This window comes from Bombina bombina, chromosome 6 (genome assembly GCF_027579735.1).
Source record: "Bombina bombina isolate aBomBom1 chromosome 6, aBomBom1.pri, whole genome shotgun sequence".
Classification (NCBI taxonomy): Eukaryota; Metazoa; Chordata; class Amphibia; order Anura; family Bombinatoridae; genus Bombina; species Bombina bombina.
In genome coordinates, this window is record NC_069504.1 from 1,038,173,395 (window position 1) to 1,038,191,489 (window position 18,095).

Here is an 18,095-nt window from a genome sequence, read left to right on the forward strand (position 1 = left end):
ACAAAATAGAAAACACTAAGTTACACAAAATAAAAAATAAATGATCAAATATTTAAACTAATTACACCTAATCTAATAGCCCTATCAAAATAACCCCCCCCCCAAAATAAAAAAAAAACCTAGCCTACAATAAACTACCAATGGCCCTTAAAAAGGCCTTTTGCGGGGCATTGCCCCAAAGAAATCAGCTCTTTTACCTGTAAAATAAAATACAAACACCCCCCCCCAACAGTAAAACCCACCACCCACACAACCAAACCCCCCAAATAAAAACCTAAGCTCCCCATTGCCCTGAAAAGGGAATTTGTATGGGCATTGCCCTTAAAAGGGCATTTAGCTCTTTTTCCACCCAAAGTCCCTAACCTAAAATTAAAACCCACCCAATAAACCCTTAAAAAAAACACTAACCCCCGAAGATCCACTTACAGTTTTCGAAGACCGGACATCCATCCTCATCCAAGTGGCAGAAGTCCTCAGTGAAGTCGGCAGAAGTCTTCATCCAAGCGGGCCGAAGTCTTCATCCAACCGGGCAGAAGTCCTCATCTAGACGGCATCTTCTATCTTCATCCATCCAGCGGGAAGCAACTCCATCTTCAAGACATCCGGCGTGGAGCATCCTCTTCTTACGACGTCTGTTGCAGAATGAAGTTTGACGTCATCCAAGATGGCATCCCTTACATTCCTACTGGCTGATAGAATTCTATCAGCCAATAGGAATTAAGGTGGAAAAAATCCTATTGGCTGTTGCAATCAGCAAATAGGATTGAGCTTTCATCCTATTGGCTGATCCAATCAGCCAATAGGATTGAGCTCACATTCTATTGGCTATTCCAATCAGCCAATAGAATGCAAGCTCAATCCTATTGGCTGATTGCAACAGCCAATAGGATTTTTTTCCACCTTAATTCCTATTGGCTGATAGAATTCTATCAGCCAATCGGAATCTAAGAGACTTGGATGACGTCATTTAAAGGAAACTTCATTCTTCAACGGCGATCATAAGAAGAGGATGCTCTGCTCCGGATGTCTTCAAGATGGAGCCGCTCCGCACCGGATGGATGAAGATAGAAGCAGCCGTCTGGATGAAGACTTCTGCCCGCTTGGATGAAGACTTCGGCCCGATTGGATGAAGACTTCTGCCAGCTTCGCTGAGGACTTCTGCCGCTTGGATGAGGATGGATGTCCGTTCTTCAAAAACTGTAAGTGGATCTTCGCGGGTTAGTGTTATTTTTTTTTTTTTTTTTAAGAATTTATTGGGTGGGGTTTAATATTAAGTTAGGGACTTTGGGCGGAACAAGGGCTAAATTCCCCTACAAATGCCCTTTTCAGGGCAATGGGGAGCTTAGATTTTTTAGATAGGTTTTTATTTGGGGGGTTTGGTTGTGTGGGTGGTGGGTTTTACTGTTGGGGGGGTGTTTGTATTTTATTTTACAGGTAAAAGAGCTGATTTATTTGGGGCAATGCCCCGCAAAAGGCCCTTTTAAGGGCCATTGGTAGTTTATTGTAGGCTAGGGGTTTTTTTATTTGGGGGGGGGGGCTTTTTTATTTTGATAGGGCTATTAGATTAGGTGTAATTAGTTTAAATATTTGATCATTTATTTTTTATTTTGTGTAACAGTGTTTTTTATTTTGTGTAACTTAGTGTTTTATATTTTGTGTAACTTAGTTGTTATTTTTTTGTAACTAAGTTGTTATTGTTTTGTAACTTAGTAATTCTTTATTGTAGATTTAAATAATTTGAGTAGGGTTAGGTTTTTAAATATGTAATATAGTTAATTTAATTTGTAGTTTAATGTAATTTTAGGTTAATAGTTAGGGTAGGTTAATTAATAGTTTAATATAGTTTAATGTAATTGTAGTATAATAGTTAGGAGGGGTTAATTAATAGTTTAATATAGTTTATTTTAATTCTACAGGTAAGTTTAAATTTATTATAAGATAGGGATGAGTTAATATTTAATGTAAAGTTAGCGGGTTATTAGGTTTAGGGGTTAATAGCTTAATTTAGTTTATGGCGATGTGGGGGGCTGGCGGTTTAGGGGTTAATAGGTTTAGTAAGTGGTAGTGATGTGGGAGGCCAGAGGTTTAGGGGTTAATAACTTTATTACAGTTGTGGTGGGCTCCGGGAGTGGCGGGATAGGGGTTAATAATTTCATTAGAGTTGTGGTGTGCTCCAGGAGCGGAGGGATAGGGGTTAATAACTTTATTAGCGTTATGGTGGGCTCTGGGAGCGGAGGGATAGGGGATAATAACTTTATTAGAGTTGCGGCAGGGTCCGGGAGAGGCGGGATGGGGGTTAATAACTTTATTTAGTTGTGGCGGGGTCCGGGAGCGGTGGGATAGGGGTTAAACATTTTAGTATAGTGGTGGTGTTTAGTGACAGGGTATAAATAAAGTTGGGAAAAAGCCGAATAGCAGCGAGATCAATGACTGTTAGTTAACAACAGTCCGCTGCTCATCGCCCCGTACTTAGTGCGCAGCTTTTTGACAGCTTTTTTGATAAATATGGAGAGCGCATTCAGGTCCGCGGCCGCGATGTTAGGCGAGCGTATTGGTGCCGTTGAATGCAGCATAGTTGACGGCTTGATAATTCGGCCTCTAAAGCTCTTCCTGCCAATAGACTATGGAACACAAAAGTCAAAACAAAACTTTCATGATTTTTTTTTTTTTTTTTTTTAAAATACAATATACTTTTTTTTCTTTTTGGTATTCATTGTAAAAACTTAGCTCCTCTTGATGAGAGCATACTGAGGTAGCCTCAGGAGTGTGCACGTGTACTAAATGTAAACACTGTTACAAAATAGGGGTTGATCTAAATTTTGCTCTAGAAAACCATAAAGATATGAGTGTCTGTCTCTCTAAGGTGATATGGGTAAATTGGTCACATATGTTTGTTTCGGTTATTGATTATGCTTATTATGTGCTTATTCATTTTTTTAACTTTAATTGATTGAGCAGGTTTGGTGACGTTGCTTCCTTATGTAATTGAGTATGGTGTGGGTAATTTCATTGTATTTCTTTCACATTTGCAAAACCAATGTTACATTTTGGGATACTAAGTAATTGGATGTAAGTGTTGTCTAGGGATCTGGCATGTGCTTTTAGCTGGGAAATTCAATAACTGAAAAAATGTGATCAGTAAATATGTCGTTAAGATTGTGATAAAAAAAAAATAGGACTGTCACATGTTAAGTATAGGGACATTTTTTACTTAAAGGGACAGTACACTGTAAAATAGTTTTTCCATTAATGTATTTTAAATTACTTTTAATACCAACTGTAGAGTATAAAATATGTGAGAAATAGCATTTTCATGCTTATTTGTGTATATGAAGTAGCTGATGTTGTGCTTTGAAACCACAGCCTATTACAATGGGTTGAACTTAAAGGTGATATCATATTGAGATATGATATCACCTTTAAGTTCAACCCATTGTAATAGGCTGTGGTTATAACTTTATGTACACAGACTTGCTTCCTTATCTTTTATTTGGCTGGAACACCAAGGCTCAATACATAGAGAGAACAATGGACAATTATCATTTTATTACTTAACTATCCTGCATCCCACTGAGATTGTAACTTCTTCTGCCGGCTGTGTTTACTTAGCCTTGTCAATAGCATATACTCCACTATCAAAACTTTCAGTATAGGTGGCTATACCACAGGCTAAATCAGCTATTTCAAATGCTGAAATAGGAGTAAAGGAGCTACTTGTAACCAATTTTATACATTCTAGCAGGTAAAAAGGATCACTGGGAATAATTTAAAGGGGAGAATTTTTTTGGGTGAACTGTCCCTTTAAACAATAATGTAAGTGGGGCTGATAAATAATGAAAATGGCTGATTGTGATTGTGTTGACATCGGCAGCTGTTAACATTACAATAATTATCAAATGATAGATTGTGATCACCCCTAAAGCTGCAAATACTGCTGTCATATAGTGCTCAAGACACATGAACGCACATGAACTTACCTCAGTGTGCTCTAACAGAAAGCAGATAAATAAATAAAGGAAACTGATGAAAGAAGTAAATTATATTGATTTTATTTAAATGACTGCACTTTATCTCACAGTCTGTAACAATTATAAAAGGAGTTTGATCCTATAAACGTTTGTGAATCTATTGTACCATTTACAGCTGTGAATGTAACAAGGCATTAGATCATCAGCAGAACATCTGAGGATAAATACCTGTTATGTGGGGCACATGCAGCATTGGAGCTGGTAGATTTGGCCAGTCTGCCCTTGTTTCTGAACTGGTAGAAGTATATGCTGAGAGACAGAGCCATCCCTATTAGCAGCGCTCCGGGAATATATATCCAGGGCATCACTGAACCTGAAAAACATGACAGATTGGGGTTAATTGTTGCACAGCTTCTGTCAGAATTAAACTAAAAGGGACACTAAACTCAAAAATTGCATTCCACATAAAGGCCTAGATTGCAAGAGGAGCACTATGTGTGCATTAACATCACACAAGCACAATCAATAGCTCTTATATTTTTGAGCTCATATAAAAAGTTTAAAGTTATTTTTTACCACTTGAGTGATAATCTAGGGTGTGCGAACATCTGCATGTAGGATGGCACCTGTGCGCCAAATCCCTTGCATAATAGACGTCTATGGGTGCACAAGTAGTGGAGTTTTTATGTAGTGCTGTGCTATACTATTTTAAGTGTAACATAGTTTAGGCTAGAGTACAAGTAGAATGCAAAAATATTAGCGCTCTTGTGCATTAACATGGCTTGAGCACAATCCCTACCGCTTCTATTTTTGTGCTTATATTACAACTCAAAAGTCATATTTCATCGCTGAAGCTATAGCCTAGTGCGAGATAACATCTGGATGTCAGATTGCACTAAAGCCCTCATATAATAGACCTCTATGGTGTCAAGCAGAACAAATCCGAGATAACGCTTGAGCGCTAAGCTGATTGTGTGCAAAACATCCACTCAGGTAGGGGAGTTCTTCACTTGGTTCTGTACAATACTACTGTTTAAATGAAATCTGCACTATGGGCTGGATTACAATCGAGCTTAAACATCACTAGAAGTAATCTATTTTGCACGCACAAGGTAGCAAGGTTGCAAGTTGAAAGCAAAACGCTAACCCGACAGGAGTTATTAAAATTTCACATTCCAATGTTCTTCACATACAGGACAATGTTATTTTTATTTTAAATAGATATATCAATACATATCTATTCCTATAGATATTTATATTTACACTAACATTATCAGATATACAAAGAAATATATATTAAATAATAAAAATGACATTTTTTCTATGTGAAGAACATTGGAATATAAACTATGCTTAAAACGCTTCAGGTTGTGCACTTTATGTCTAATATTTCAATAATGCGCTGTAAGATAGCTAATTCTTCATGTGTGCTAACCCGACACTGTGTTAGACCCAAAGCACGCAACTCGAAGCCCGTAACACATATTTTACATTCCAGTGCTCTTCGCATAGAAAAAACATTTCTCTTTAATTTTTATATATATATATATATATATATATATATATATATATATATATATATATATATATATATATATATATATATATAATGTTAATGTAAAATATATTTCTATACCTATGTATCTATAGGAATAGGTATAAGTATATACAAATATAAAATAACAATAAAATGTTCCAGTATGTGAAGAACATTGGAATGTTACATTTTTACAGTAAATGCACAGTAAAACACATGAAATTATTATTTAGATACCTATATATATATATATATATATACTATAGCCCTTTGCAGTCAATTACATGGCCATTTACCATATACCTTTGAACCCTTATAAATAATTGTTTTCTGAAAGTGTTTAAATGAGTAAATGAGTGTAATAGTGCCTGCTCGCTACTTGTAATGTATATATACAGTATATATATATAGATTAGCAGCATGAGAGCACTCTGACTTCAAAGTCGACTTGCCAGGGTGCATGCAGGAAAATAGCATAAGTAAAACAAACAATGGCTTGCACTCGCTAGGCTTTTAAAAAACGTGCCTTTATTTGTGACGTATCGGGGACCGTATCCCTGGTCTGAGGAAATGGATACGGTCCCCGAAACAACACAAATAAAGGCACGTTTTTTAAAAGCCCAGCGAGTGCAAGCCATTGTTTGTTTGCATATTTATTTATTTATATATATATATACACACACATACATACACACACACACACAGTAACATAGTAGATGAGGTTGAAAAAGACAGAAATTCATCAAGTTCAACATATACAAATCTTAATATACTAAAAACAAAAGTTCCACTTGAGCTTAAATTAATCCAGTTAATAAAGGTGACCTATTTAAAACAAGCCCAAAATGTTTATAAATATAAAGAAATGTAATGCACAGTGCCTCCACTAATATTGGCATCCTTGGCAAATATGAGCAAAGAAGGCTTTATTGTCTTTATTGTTTAAACTTTTGTTAAAAAATACAAAAAAATACTCTGCTCTTATGGATATCAAACAATTGCAAACAAAGCAGGTTTTCCAAAAAAATATAAATAAATCTTTGTTAAGTATATTCGTGGCACAATTATTGGCACCCTTTTTACTCAATAATTTGTGCTACCTCCCTTTGCCAAGATAACAACCCTGAGTTTTGTCCTATAAAGCCTGATGAGGTTGGAGAATACATGTCAAGGGATCTCAGACCATTCCTCCAGATCATTTAAATTTTGAGGTCGACGCTGGTGGACTTTCCTCTTCAGTTCAACCCACAGGTTTACTATGGGGTTCAAGTCAGGGGACTGGGATGGCCATGGCAGGACCTTGATTTTGTGGTCAGTAAACCATTTTAGTGTTGATTTTGATATATGTTTTGGATCATTGTCCTGCTGGAAAATCCAACCATGGCCCATGTTAATCTTTTTGGCAGAGGCATCAGGTGTTCATTTAATATCTGTTGATATGTGATAGAGTCCATGATGTCATGTATCCTAAAAAAATGTCCAGGTCCTCAAGCAGAAAAACAGCCCTAAAAAATGAAAGAGGTACTTTTCCATATGGCTACCATTCTGTGCCCGCAAACCCACCTCTGGTGTTTATTGCCAAAAAGCTCTATTTTGGTTTCAACTGACCATAGAACTCGATCCCATTTGAAGTTCCAGTAGTGTCTGGCAAACTGAAGATGCTCGAGTTTGTTTTTGGATTAGAGTAGTAGAGGTTTTTTTCTCGAAACTCTTCCAAACAACTTGTGGTGATATTGGTGATGTTGGATTGTAGTTTTGGAGACTTTCTGACCCCAAGACGCAACTAACTTTTGCAATTCTCCAGCTGTTATCCTTGGAGATATTTTGGCCATTTGAACCATCCTCTTCACAGTGCATTGAGACAATATAGACCTGCATCCTCTTCTAGGTTAATTAATAATATTTCCAGTTGATTGGAATTTCTTAATTATTGCCCTGATGGTGGAAATGGGCATTTTCAATGCTTTTGCTATTTTTTATATCTATTTCCTATTTTATGAAGCTCAACAACCTTTTGCCGCACATAACAGCTATGATCTTACCCATCGTGATCAATGACTAAGATAGTTTGGCCTATGTGTTACCTCATATTTATACCTCTGTGAAACAGGAAGTCATGGTTTAACATTGTCCTGTTCTTAGTCACCCTGGTTTAATAAAATATAAAAAATATTAATGGGAATATACTTCAAAAATATTTTTCTCGTATGAATTAATAGAGGTGCCAATAATTGTGCCACACATATTTAACAAAGATTTTTCTTTTTAGGATAAACATGTGTTGTGTTTGCAATTGTTTGATATCAATGAGAGTATTTTTGTGCATTTTGTTTAACAAAAGATGAAAAGGTTAAAAAATAAAGACAAATTTTCACAGCCTTCTTTGCTCATATTTACCAAGGGTGCCCATATTAGTGGAGAGCACTGTATGTTCATTATTTATTGTTCCTGCGTTTCATCAGAGAGCTGTGTTTTTTGAACTGCAGAGTAATGAAAAATCTTGTTGATAAAATGACAGTTTTAAAATATGTATGTTAAGCAGTGAATTTTAAAAGATCTGCATAATTGCTGACATAAATTATGTTAAAGGACTATTAAATACATTACAATTGGATAATCAACAAATGAATAGCAAAAACAATGAAATTGCCCTTACCATGAAACATTAAAAATAAACAGTAGATTTAAAAAATATATATATATATATTTTTAAATTCTTTCCATTTTCCTGCCCCATGTGACAGCCATCAGCCAACCACAGACTCATATAAAACCACAACCACAGACTCATATAAAACCACAACCACAGACTCATAAATATCTACTGTGAACAAGTAGAAGCTGGTGCTTGATAAAAGTTACATTTTTACTTTAGTGTGCTTTTAATGCCAATTTAAGCCCTGTAACAAAATCAGAGGAAACTCACTTTCTGCAGGCAATGGTCCACTGTCAATACTACCTCCATTGCCGGACTGGTTACAAAATGGAGGTTGCCACCCAGCAAAGCAATGGCAGTTCTGGTTATTGTTGCAGATCTGTAAATAAAAGTGTTGTTATTTAGGAAGCCTGTTGTACCAATGCCAAGGATAGGGGGACAAAGATAGATATTAGTCATTGCACTATAATGCTACAGTCAGTGTGTGACCCCTGTGTAACTTAAGTAACACACATTACATAGTTACACTACTATGTACAGGTGATACAGCTTCCAGATTTTATAATTAAAGATATTATTGTGCAATAAAACAAACCTTATGTTTCTGAACATCTGTAAATTCCTATGAAATCACTTGCTATGTCAGTAGAAACTAATTATACAAATGTAAATAACTAATGTCTCTATACTACTGCTACCATAACTTCTAAATCGTAATTAAAGGGAAGGAAAGGTCAACAATGAAATGTGCATGGGTGCACTTCAATTTGAAATAGTAGCATTTTTTAAATATACTTCCATTAGCAAAAATGCTTTGAGTAAAAGTTATTACTGTTCTTCTGCAGCATACGCACATATGCTGTGAGGGCCTGTGTACCAGTATTCAGACACTACGGGGCATATTTATCAAGCTACGTATGGAGCTTGATGCCCCTTGTTTCCGGTGAGCCGTCAGGCTCGCCGGAAACAGAAATTATGAAGCATAACTAGTCCACCGGCTCTGAGGCCGTGGACAGAAAGCAACCCGATCGAATACGATCGGGTAGATCAACGCCCCCTGCTAGCAGACGATTGGCCGTGAAACTGCAGGGGGCGGCATTGCATTAGCAGTTCACAAGAACTGCTGGTGCAATGATAAATGCCGACAGCATATGCTGTCTGCATTTATCGATGTGTGGCGGACATGATACGCTACTTCGTATCATGTCCGCTTGCACATTAATAAATATGCCCCCATACCTTCTCAGAGAGTCAGCAGTGGCTGGTATGACACAAATTACATCTTCAGAAGCAATACATACCACCGCCAGCTGTCTGAGAAGGTGTGGTGTTTGAATATTGGTGCACAGGCCTTCACAGGATATGTGCGTATGCTGCAGAAAAATAGTTATAACTTTTACTAGAAGCATTTTAGCTAATGGAAGTATATTTAAAAAATGCTTCTATTTCAAATTGAAGTGCAGCTGGGCACATTTAGATTCTGACCTTTCTATCCCTTTAATTATGGTTCAGATGTTGTTTTTTAATAAGGGGAGGCTACTGGGAGCTAAAGCAATCACAGGTTTAAAGAAGATATGAATATTTTTATATATAAATAATAGTGATAAGCAATTACAGTATATCATATACAGGAAGATTCCATATATAATACAGCTATCTGTACCAGTATAAAACCACATTGAACATTAAAAAAATACTGAAATTCTGAGTTATACAATAACATTAAAGTGTATTGTTTTACTTAAAGGGCCATAATACCCAAATGTTTAAACACTTGAAAGTGATGCAGTATAGCTGTAAAAAGCTGACTAGAAAATATCACCTGAACATCTCTATGTAAAAAAGAAATATATTTTACCTCAAAAGTTCCTTAGTAGCCACATTTCATTGTAAAGGATTTCTAAGCAGCATATTAGTATGTCTGTCCTGGGACAGCTGAAGGGATGAGCCTTGTGCACTCTCATGTTATTTCCCTATTCAGTGTAACAATGAAATCTCATGAGAGTTAAGTGAAATCTCATGAGATCACAGTAAAAGAGTTCATGACCTCAGCACTGCTGATGCTGATTGGCTGCTGTTCATTTCTTCATTTTTATTTTTTTTACCTGCAGCTGGGAGCAGCTGAGTATAACTTTTTACACAGAACTTACTCTGCTGAGCTGAGGAGATTGTGAGGTAAAATATCTTCCTTTTTTACATAGAGATGCTCAGGTGATATTTTCCTGTCAGCTTTTTACAGTTATACTGCATCAGTTTCAAGTGATTTAGCATATGAGTATTATGTCCCTTTAATATAAAATATGCTTCCCTGACACTGCTAGTGGGCAGAACAGGTAAGTTCCATAGGTGTGGCTGAAAATAATAAATTGCTGTCAAAAAGACAAGCGTGTGATTCTTTATCTTTGTACATAAATTATGACATACTAATAGAAACATACATTTTCCAATACGAATATTTTTTTGGGGAAATATTTTTTTTTTACAATACAAATCTTTAAATACAAATACAATTCTTTTTTTTGGAAGTACAATCTTCTTTTTTTCGAATTAAACTTTTGTTTTTTGGAAATACAATACGATTTTTTCTTTTGGAAGTACAATTCTATTATTTGGAATTACACTTCCAGTATAGTTCAAAACATTGTAAAAAATTATAGTTCCCATTTTGCTAAATGACTTGTGATATCACTGCATTCACTTCCGTAGTGAGAAATGTGGAAAAATGGCTGACAATCAACATCTAGCTACCAATCAGCAAGCGCTACCCAGGTGGGGAATAACAAATGGGTCGGCTCCTAAGCTTTACATTCCTGCTTTTCAAATAAAGATACCAAGAAAACAAAAAAATTGATAATAGGAGTAAATTAGAAAGTTGCTTAAAATTGCATGCTCTATCTGAATCATGAAAGAAAAAAATTGGGTTTCATATCCCTTTAATCATGTAACATACAACATAGCTTATCATGCCAGAAGTGATTATTCTCATTTGCATAATACAACACATTACAGACAAATATTGATTTTGATGTTTTAATTACAGTTTTCATGGTAGCAGCAAAAACTCATTGTAGCATGTGGTCTTCTTTCAGGATAAGTATTTTTATGTTTTACCATACAACAAAAGAATTGTACTTCCAAAAGAAAAAATCATATTGTAATTCCAAAAAACAAAAGTGTAATTCCAAAAAACAAAAGTGTAATTGCAAAAAACAAAAGTGTAATTCCAAAAAACAAAATTGTACTTCCCAAAAACTTTGAAAAAAAAATGTATTTGGAATTAAAGATTTGAATTCTAAAAAAAAAATTGTATTTGAAAATTTAGATTTGTATTCGTATGTCACAATTTATGTACAATGATAAAGAATCACACATGCTTGCCTTTTTTACAGCAATCTTATTCCATATTTCACCAGTAGATGAAGCCTGACATAATATATAGTATTGGGGTTTTAAAACTGGGTGATTTGTGCCTTATTGGATGTAACATGATTAAGGTCACATAGACCAAAATGTTGTACAAAATGTTCTAATAAATATTTAATTGATACGTTTAAAAAATAAAAAAAGATACTTTTAAAGGCTATGTTGTATTAAATACTTTTGATACATTTAAAAACAGTTCTACTTTTAAAGGCTTTGTTCTAATAAATACTTAATTTACACGTTAATAAGCAGTGCTGCTACTTGCTTGGATGATATACTAGAGACACTCACCCCATTTCCATTGCATTTCTTAGCACATACATCAGCTTGCAGAAATGATGTGTTCCGACACTGCCCTTCAAAACATATCTGTGCAAGAAGAAGATTACAGTACACGGTCACTCAAAAACTTAACTAAAAATAAAAAGATTTGCACAATCATTAACTGGAAGAGTGAAAATTAGGCTAAATTAATTATGTAACTCATGTATCAAGGTTTTTCAGTCTTTTCAAATGAAAACAGAGGCATTTTGTTTCACTTACAGAGTCACTGAACATAATTTAGAAATTATATTAATCAAATGAATTATTTGTAGGCTGATATACAGCACTGCTCTATGATTGAACAAGTGCTTGAAACAACATACAAACACAGACCCAGTATTTCCTTTAAAAGAGAAGATTATGGAGGAAACCATGTAGGGACAGTGTATAGTAATATTTTCTCCCCTTAAATCTGTTCCCAATTATCAATTTTACCTATATGAGTGTATTAAATTGTTTACAAATAGCTCCTTCATCTTGATTTTCTAATCTGAAAAAAATGATTATGCCTATTGTTTACCCACTTATTACTGAACATTTCTGAACTTAAAGAGACAGTCTACACCAGAATTGTTATTGTTTAAAAAGATAGCTAATGCCTTTACTGCCCATTCCCCAGCTTTGCACAACCAAAATTGTTATATTAATATACTTTATAACCTTTAAACCTTTAAATTTCTGCCTGATTTTAAGCCACTAAAGACAGCTACTTATCACATGCTTTTTTTTATTAGCTTTTCACAACAGGGGATTGCAAGTTCATGTGAGTCATATAGATTACAATGTGCTAATGCCTGTGGATTGTGGCAGACACTGCACTAATTGGATAAAATGCAAGTCAAGAGATAATAAATAGTCATGTGATCAGGCTGTCAGAAGATGCTTAGATACAAGGTAATCACAGAGGTAAAAAGTATATTAATATAACCATGTTGGTTATGCAAAACTGGGGAATGGGTTATACAGTCATTATCTATCTTTCTAAACAATAACATTTTTTGGAGTAGACTATCCCTTTAAGTTCTGGTTACAAAAAAGGTTTAGATAAATTCATGCTCCCAGTGGGGGGCTGTGACAAAGAGGTACTAAAATGTTAATTTTCCATTGTTCTAGCAACAGGGATTTACTGGCAGTGTGAAAAGAGTTAGAGGATAAACCCTAAATAAATAGGACCGGTGCTGCCCAGATTAAAGAAATTACAACATAAACCCCACTTAGAGAATGTAAGGCAAAAGAAGGGATTGTATCACTCGCCCTCTAACTCAGTGATTTTCAATCTTTTTTTGCCGTGGCACACTTTTTTACATAAAACAATCCTGTGGCACACCACCATCCCAAAATTTAAAAAAATCACACATTGTAGCCTAATACAGTATATATATATATATATATATATATATATACACACACATACATACACACATACTGTATGTATTGTGCTGTGATGCCATGCCTCCTACAAACTATACGTGACATATTGACATTCATTCACAAACAATCATAATGATTGTCTGTGAATGAATGTAAATATGTCATGGTTGTAAATGATGTCTGCCTGATGAGCCTGTCACATACCTCCCAATATTTCAAAATTTGAAAGAGGGACACCCCTGCACTGGGAGTAAAAAACAAGCAAAATTTAAAAAATATGTCACACTGTTGTCAGTCTGCCGCAGCACACCTGAGGATCTCTCACGGCACACTGGTTGAAAAAACATAATTTATGCTTACCTGATAAATTTATTTCTCTTGTAGTGTATCCAGTCCACGGATCATCCATTACTTATGGGATATTAACTCCTCCCCAACAGGAAATGCAAGAGGATTCACCCAGCAGAGCTGCTATATAGCTCCTCCCCTAACTGCCATTACCAGTCATTCGACCGAAAACATGCAGAGAAAGGAAAACCATAGGGTGCAGTGGTGACTGTAGTTTAATGGAAAAATTACCTGCCTTAAAGTGACAGGGCGGGCCGTGGACTGGATACACTACAAGAGAAATAAATTTATCAGGTAAGCATAAATTATGTTTTCTCTTGTTAAGTGTATCCAGTCCACGGATCATCCATTACTTATGGGATACCAATACCAAAGCTAAAGTACACGGATGACGGGAGGGACAGGCAGGCTCTTTATACGGAAGGAACCACTGCTTGAAGAACCTTTCTCCCAAAAACAGCCTCCGAAGAAGCAAAAGTGTCAAATTTGTAAAATTTGGAAAAAGTATGAAGAGAAGACCAAGTTGCAGCCTTGCAAATCTGTTCAACAGAAGCCTCATTCTTAAAGGCCCAAGTGGAAGCCACAGCTCTAGTAGAATGTGCTGTAATTCTTTCAGGAGGCTGCTGTCCAGCAGTCTCATAGGCTAACCGTATTATGCTACGAAGCCAAAAGGAGAGAGAGGTAGCCGAAGCTTTTTGACCTCTCCTCTGACCAGAATAAACGACAAACAGGGAAGACGTTTGTCGAAAATCCTTAGTTGCCTGTAGATAAAATTTCAGGGCACGGACTACATCTAGATTGTGTAGCAGACGTTCCTTTTTCGAAGAAGGATTAGGACACAAAGATGGAACCACAATCTCTTGATTGATATTCCTGTTAGTGACCACCTTAGGTAGGAACCCAGGTTTAGTACGCAGAACTACCTTGTCTGAATGAAAAATCAGATAAGGAGAATCACAATGTAAGGCAGATAACTCAGAGACTCTTCGAGCCGAGGAAATCGCCATTAAAAACAGAACTTTCCAAGATAACAACTTGATATCAATGGAATGAAGGGGTTCAAACGGAACCCCCTGTAAAACATTAAGAACTAAGTTCAAACTCCATGGTGGAGCAACAGTTTTAAACACAGGCTTGATCCTAGCTAAAGCCTGACAAAAAGCTTGAACGTCCGGAACTTCTGACAGACGTTTGTGTAAAAGAATGGACAGAGCTGAAATCTGTCCCTTTAAGGAACTAGCGGATAAACCCTTTTCTAAACCTTCTTGTAGAAAAGACAATATCCTCGGAATCCTAACCTTACTCCATGAGTAACTCTTGGATTCGCACCAATATAAGTATTTGCGCCATATCTTATGGTAAATCTTTCTGGTAACAGGCTTCCTAGCCTGTATTAAGGTATCAATAACTGACTCAGAAAAACCACGTTTTGATAAAATCAAGCGTTCAATTTCCAAGCAGTCAGCTTCAGAGAAATTAGATTTTGATGTTTGAAGGGACCCTGGATCAGAAGGTCCTGTTTCAGAGGTAGCGACCAAGGTGGACAGGATGACATGTCCACTAGATCTGCATACCAAGTCCTGCGAGGCCATGCAGGCGCTATTAGAATCACTGATGCTCTCTCCTGTTTGATTCTGGCAATCAATCGAGGAAGCATCGGGAAGGGTGGAAACACATAAGCCATCCCGAAGGTCCAAGGTGCTGTCAAAGCATCTATCAGAACCGCTCCCGGATCCCTGGATCTGGACCCGTAACGAGGAAGCTTGGCGTTCTGTCGAGACGCCATGAGATCTATCTCTGGTTTGCCCCAACGTCGAAGTATTTGGGCAAAGACCTCCGGATGAAGTTCCCACTCCCCCAGATGAAAAGTCTGACGACTTAAGAAATCCGCCTCCCAGTTCTCCACTCCCGGGATGTGGATTGCTGACAGGTGGCAAGAGTGAGACTCTGCCCAGCGAATTATCTTTGATACTTCCATCATTGCTAGGGAGCTTCTTGTCCCTCCCTGATGGTTGATGTAAGCTACAGTCGTGATGTTGTCCGACTGAAACCTGATGAACCCCCGAGTTGTTAACTGGGGCCAAGCCAGAAGGGCATTGAGAACTGCTCTCAATTCCAGAATGTTTATTGGTAGGAGACTCTCCTCCTGATTCCATTGTCCCTGAGCCTTCAGAGAATTCCAGACAGCGCCCCAACCTAGTAGGCTGGCGTCTGTTGTTACAATTGTCCAGTCCGGCCTGCTGAATGGCATCCCCCTGGACAGATGTGGCCGAGAAAGCCACCATAGAAGAGAATTTCTGGTCTCTTGATCCAGATTCAGAGTAGGGGACAAGTCTGAGTAATCCCCATTCCACTGACTTAGCATGCACAATTGCAGCGGTCTGAGATGTAGGTGTGCAAAGGGTACTATGTCCATTGCTGCTACCATTAAGCCGATCACCTCCATGCATTGAGCTACTGACGGGTGTTGAATGGAATGAAGGACACGGCATGCATTTTGAAGCTTTGTTAACCTGTCTTCTGTCAGGTAAATCTTCATTTCTACAGAATCTATAAGAGTCCCCAAGAAGGGAACTCTTGTGAGTGGAAAGAGAGAACTCTTCTTTTCGTTCACCTTCCATCCATGCGACCTTAGAAATGCCAGTACTAACTCTGTATGAGACTTGGCAGTTTGAAAGCTTGAAGCTTGTATCAGAATGTCGTCTAGGTACGGAGCTACCGCAATTCCTCGCGGTCTTAGTACCGCCAGAAGAGCACCCAGAACCTTTGTGAAGATTCTCGGAGCCGTAGCCAATCCGAATGGAAGAGCTACAAACTGGTAATGCCTGTCTAGAAAGGCAAACCTTAGATACCGGTAATGATCTTTGTGAATCGGTATGTGAAGGTAAGCATCCTTTAAATCCACTGTGGTCATGTACTGACCCTTTTGGATCATGGGTAAAATTGTCCGAATAGTCTCCATTTTGAACGATGGAACTCTTAGGAATTTGTTTAGGATCTTTAAATCCAGGATTGGCCTGAAAGTTCCCTCTTTTTTGGGAACCACAAACAGATTTGAGTAAAACCCTTGTCCCTGTTCCGACCGTGGAACTGGATGGATTACTCCCATTAATAAAAGCTCTTGTACGCAGTGTAGAAACGCCTCTTTCTTTATTTGGTTTGTTGACAACCTTGACAGATGAAATCTCTCTCTTGGGGGAGAGTATTTGAAGTCCAGAAGGTATCCCTGAGATATTATCTCTAGCGCCCAGGGATCCTGGACATCTCTTGCCCAAGCCTGGGCGAAGAGAGAAAGTCTGCCCCCCACTAGATCCGTTCCCGGATCGGGGGCCCTCAATTCATGCTGTTTTAGGGGCACCAGCAGGTTTCCTGGCCTGCTTGCCCTTGTTCCAGGACTGGTTAGGTCTCCAGCCTTGTCTGTAGCGAGCAACAGATCCTTCTTGTTTTGGAGCAGAGGAAGTTGATGCTGCTCCTGCTTTGAAATTCCGAAAGGAACGAAAATTAGATTGTCTAGCCTTAGGTTTGGCTCTGTCTTGAGGCAGGGCATGGCCTTTACCTCCTGTAATGTCAGCGATAATTTCTTTCAATCCGGGCCCGAATAAGGTCTGCCCTTTGAAAGGTATATTAAGAAATTTAGACTTAGAAGTAACGTCAGCTGACCAGGATTTTAGCCACAGTGCTCTGCGCGCCTGAATGGCGAATCCGGAATTCTTAGCCGTAAGCTTAGTTAAATGTACTACGGCATCTGAAATAAATGAGTTAGCTAACTTAAGAGCTTTAAGCCTGTGTGTAATCTCATCTAATGGAGCTGATTCAAGTGTCCCTTCCAGAGACTCAAACCAAAATGCTGCTGCAGCCGTGACAGGCGCAATGCATGCAAGGGGTTGCAATATAAAACCTTGTTGAACAAACATTTTCTTAAGGTAACCCTCTAACTTTTTATCCATTGGATCTGAAAAGGCACAGCTATCCTCCACCGGGATAGTGGTACGCTTAGCTAAAGTAGAAACTGCTCCCTCCACCTTAGGGATCGTTTGCCATAAGTCCCGTGTGGTGGTGTCTATTGGAAACATCTTTCTAAATATCGGAGGGGGTGAGAACGGCACACCGGGTCTATCCCACTCCTTAGTAACAATTTCAGTAAGTCTCTTAGGTATAGGAAAAACGTCAGTACTCGACGGTACCGCAAAATATTTATCCAACCTACACATTTTTTCTGGTATTGCAACTGTGTTACAATCATTCAGAGCCGCTAACACCTCCCCTAATAATACACGGAGGTTTTCCAGCTTAAATTTAAAATTTGAAATATCTGAATCCAATCTGTTTGGATCAGAACCGTCAGCCGCAGAATGAAGCTCTCCGTCCTCATGTTCTGCAAGTTGTGACGCAGTATCTGACATGGCCCTAACATTATCAGCGCACTCTGTTCTCACCCCAGAGTGATCACGCTTACCTCTTAGTTCTG

At 37.7% G+C, this 18,095-nt stretch overlaps 1 protein-coding gene across 3 annotated transcripts in view; it reads right to left on the minus strand.

The window, feature by feature from the left end:
* ADAM19 (ADAM metallopeptidase domain 19) overlaps window positions 1-18,095 on the minus strand; it is a 329,717-nt gene that overhangs the window by 9,659 nt on the left and 301,963 nt on the right. For all 3 annotated transcript variants that reach the window (XM_053718789.1, XM_053718788.1, XM_053718787.1), the window contains 3 exons: window positions 11,876-11,953; window positions 8,432-8,540; window positions 4,197-4,341 (listed from right to left, as the gene is read on the minus strand). In XM_053718789.1, the coding sequence (XP_053574764.1) occupies window positions 4,197-4,341; window positions 8,432-8,540; window positions 11,876-11,953 (332 nt within the window). The remainder of the gene's footprint in view (window positions 1-4,196; window positions 4,342-8,431; window positions 8,541-11,875; window positions 11,954-18,095) is intronic.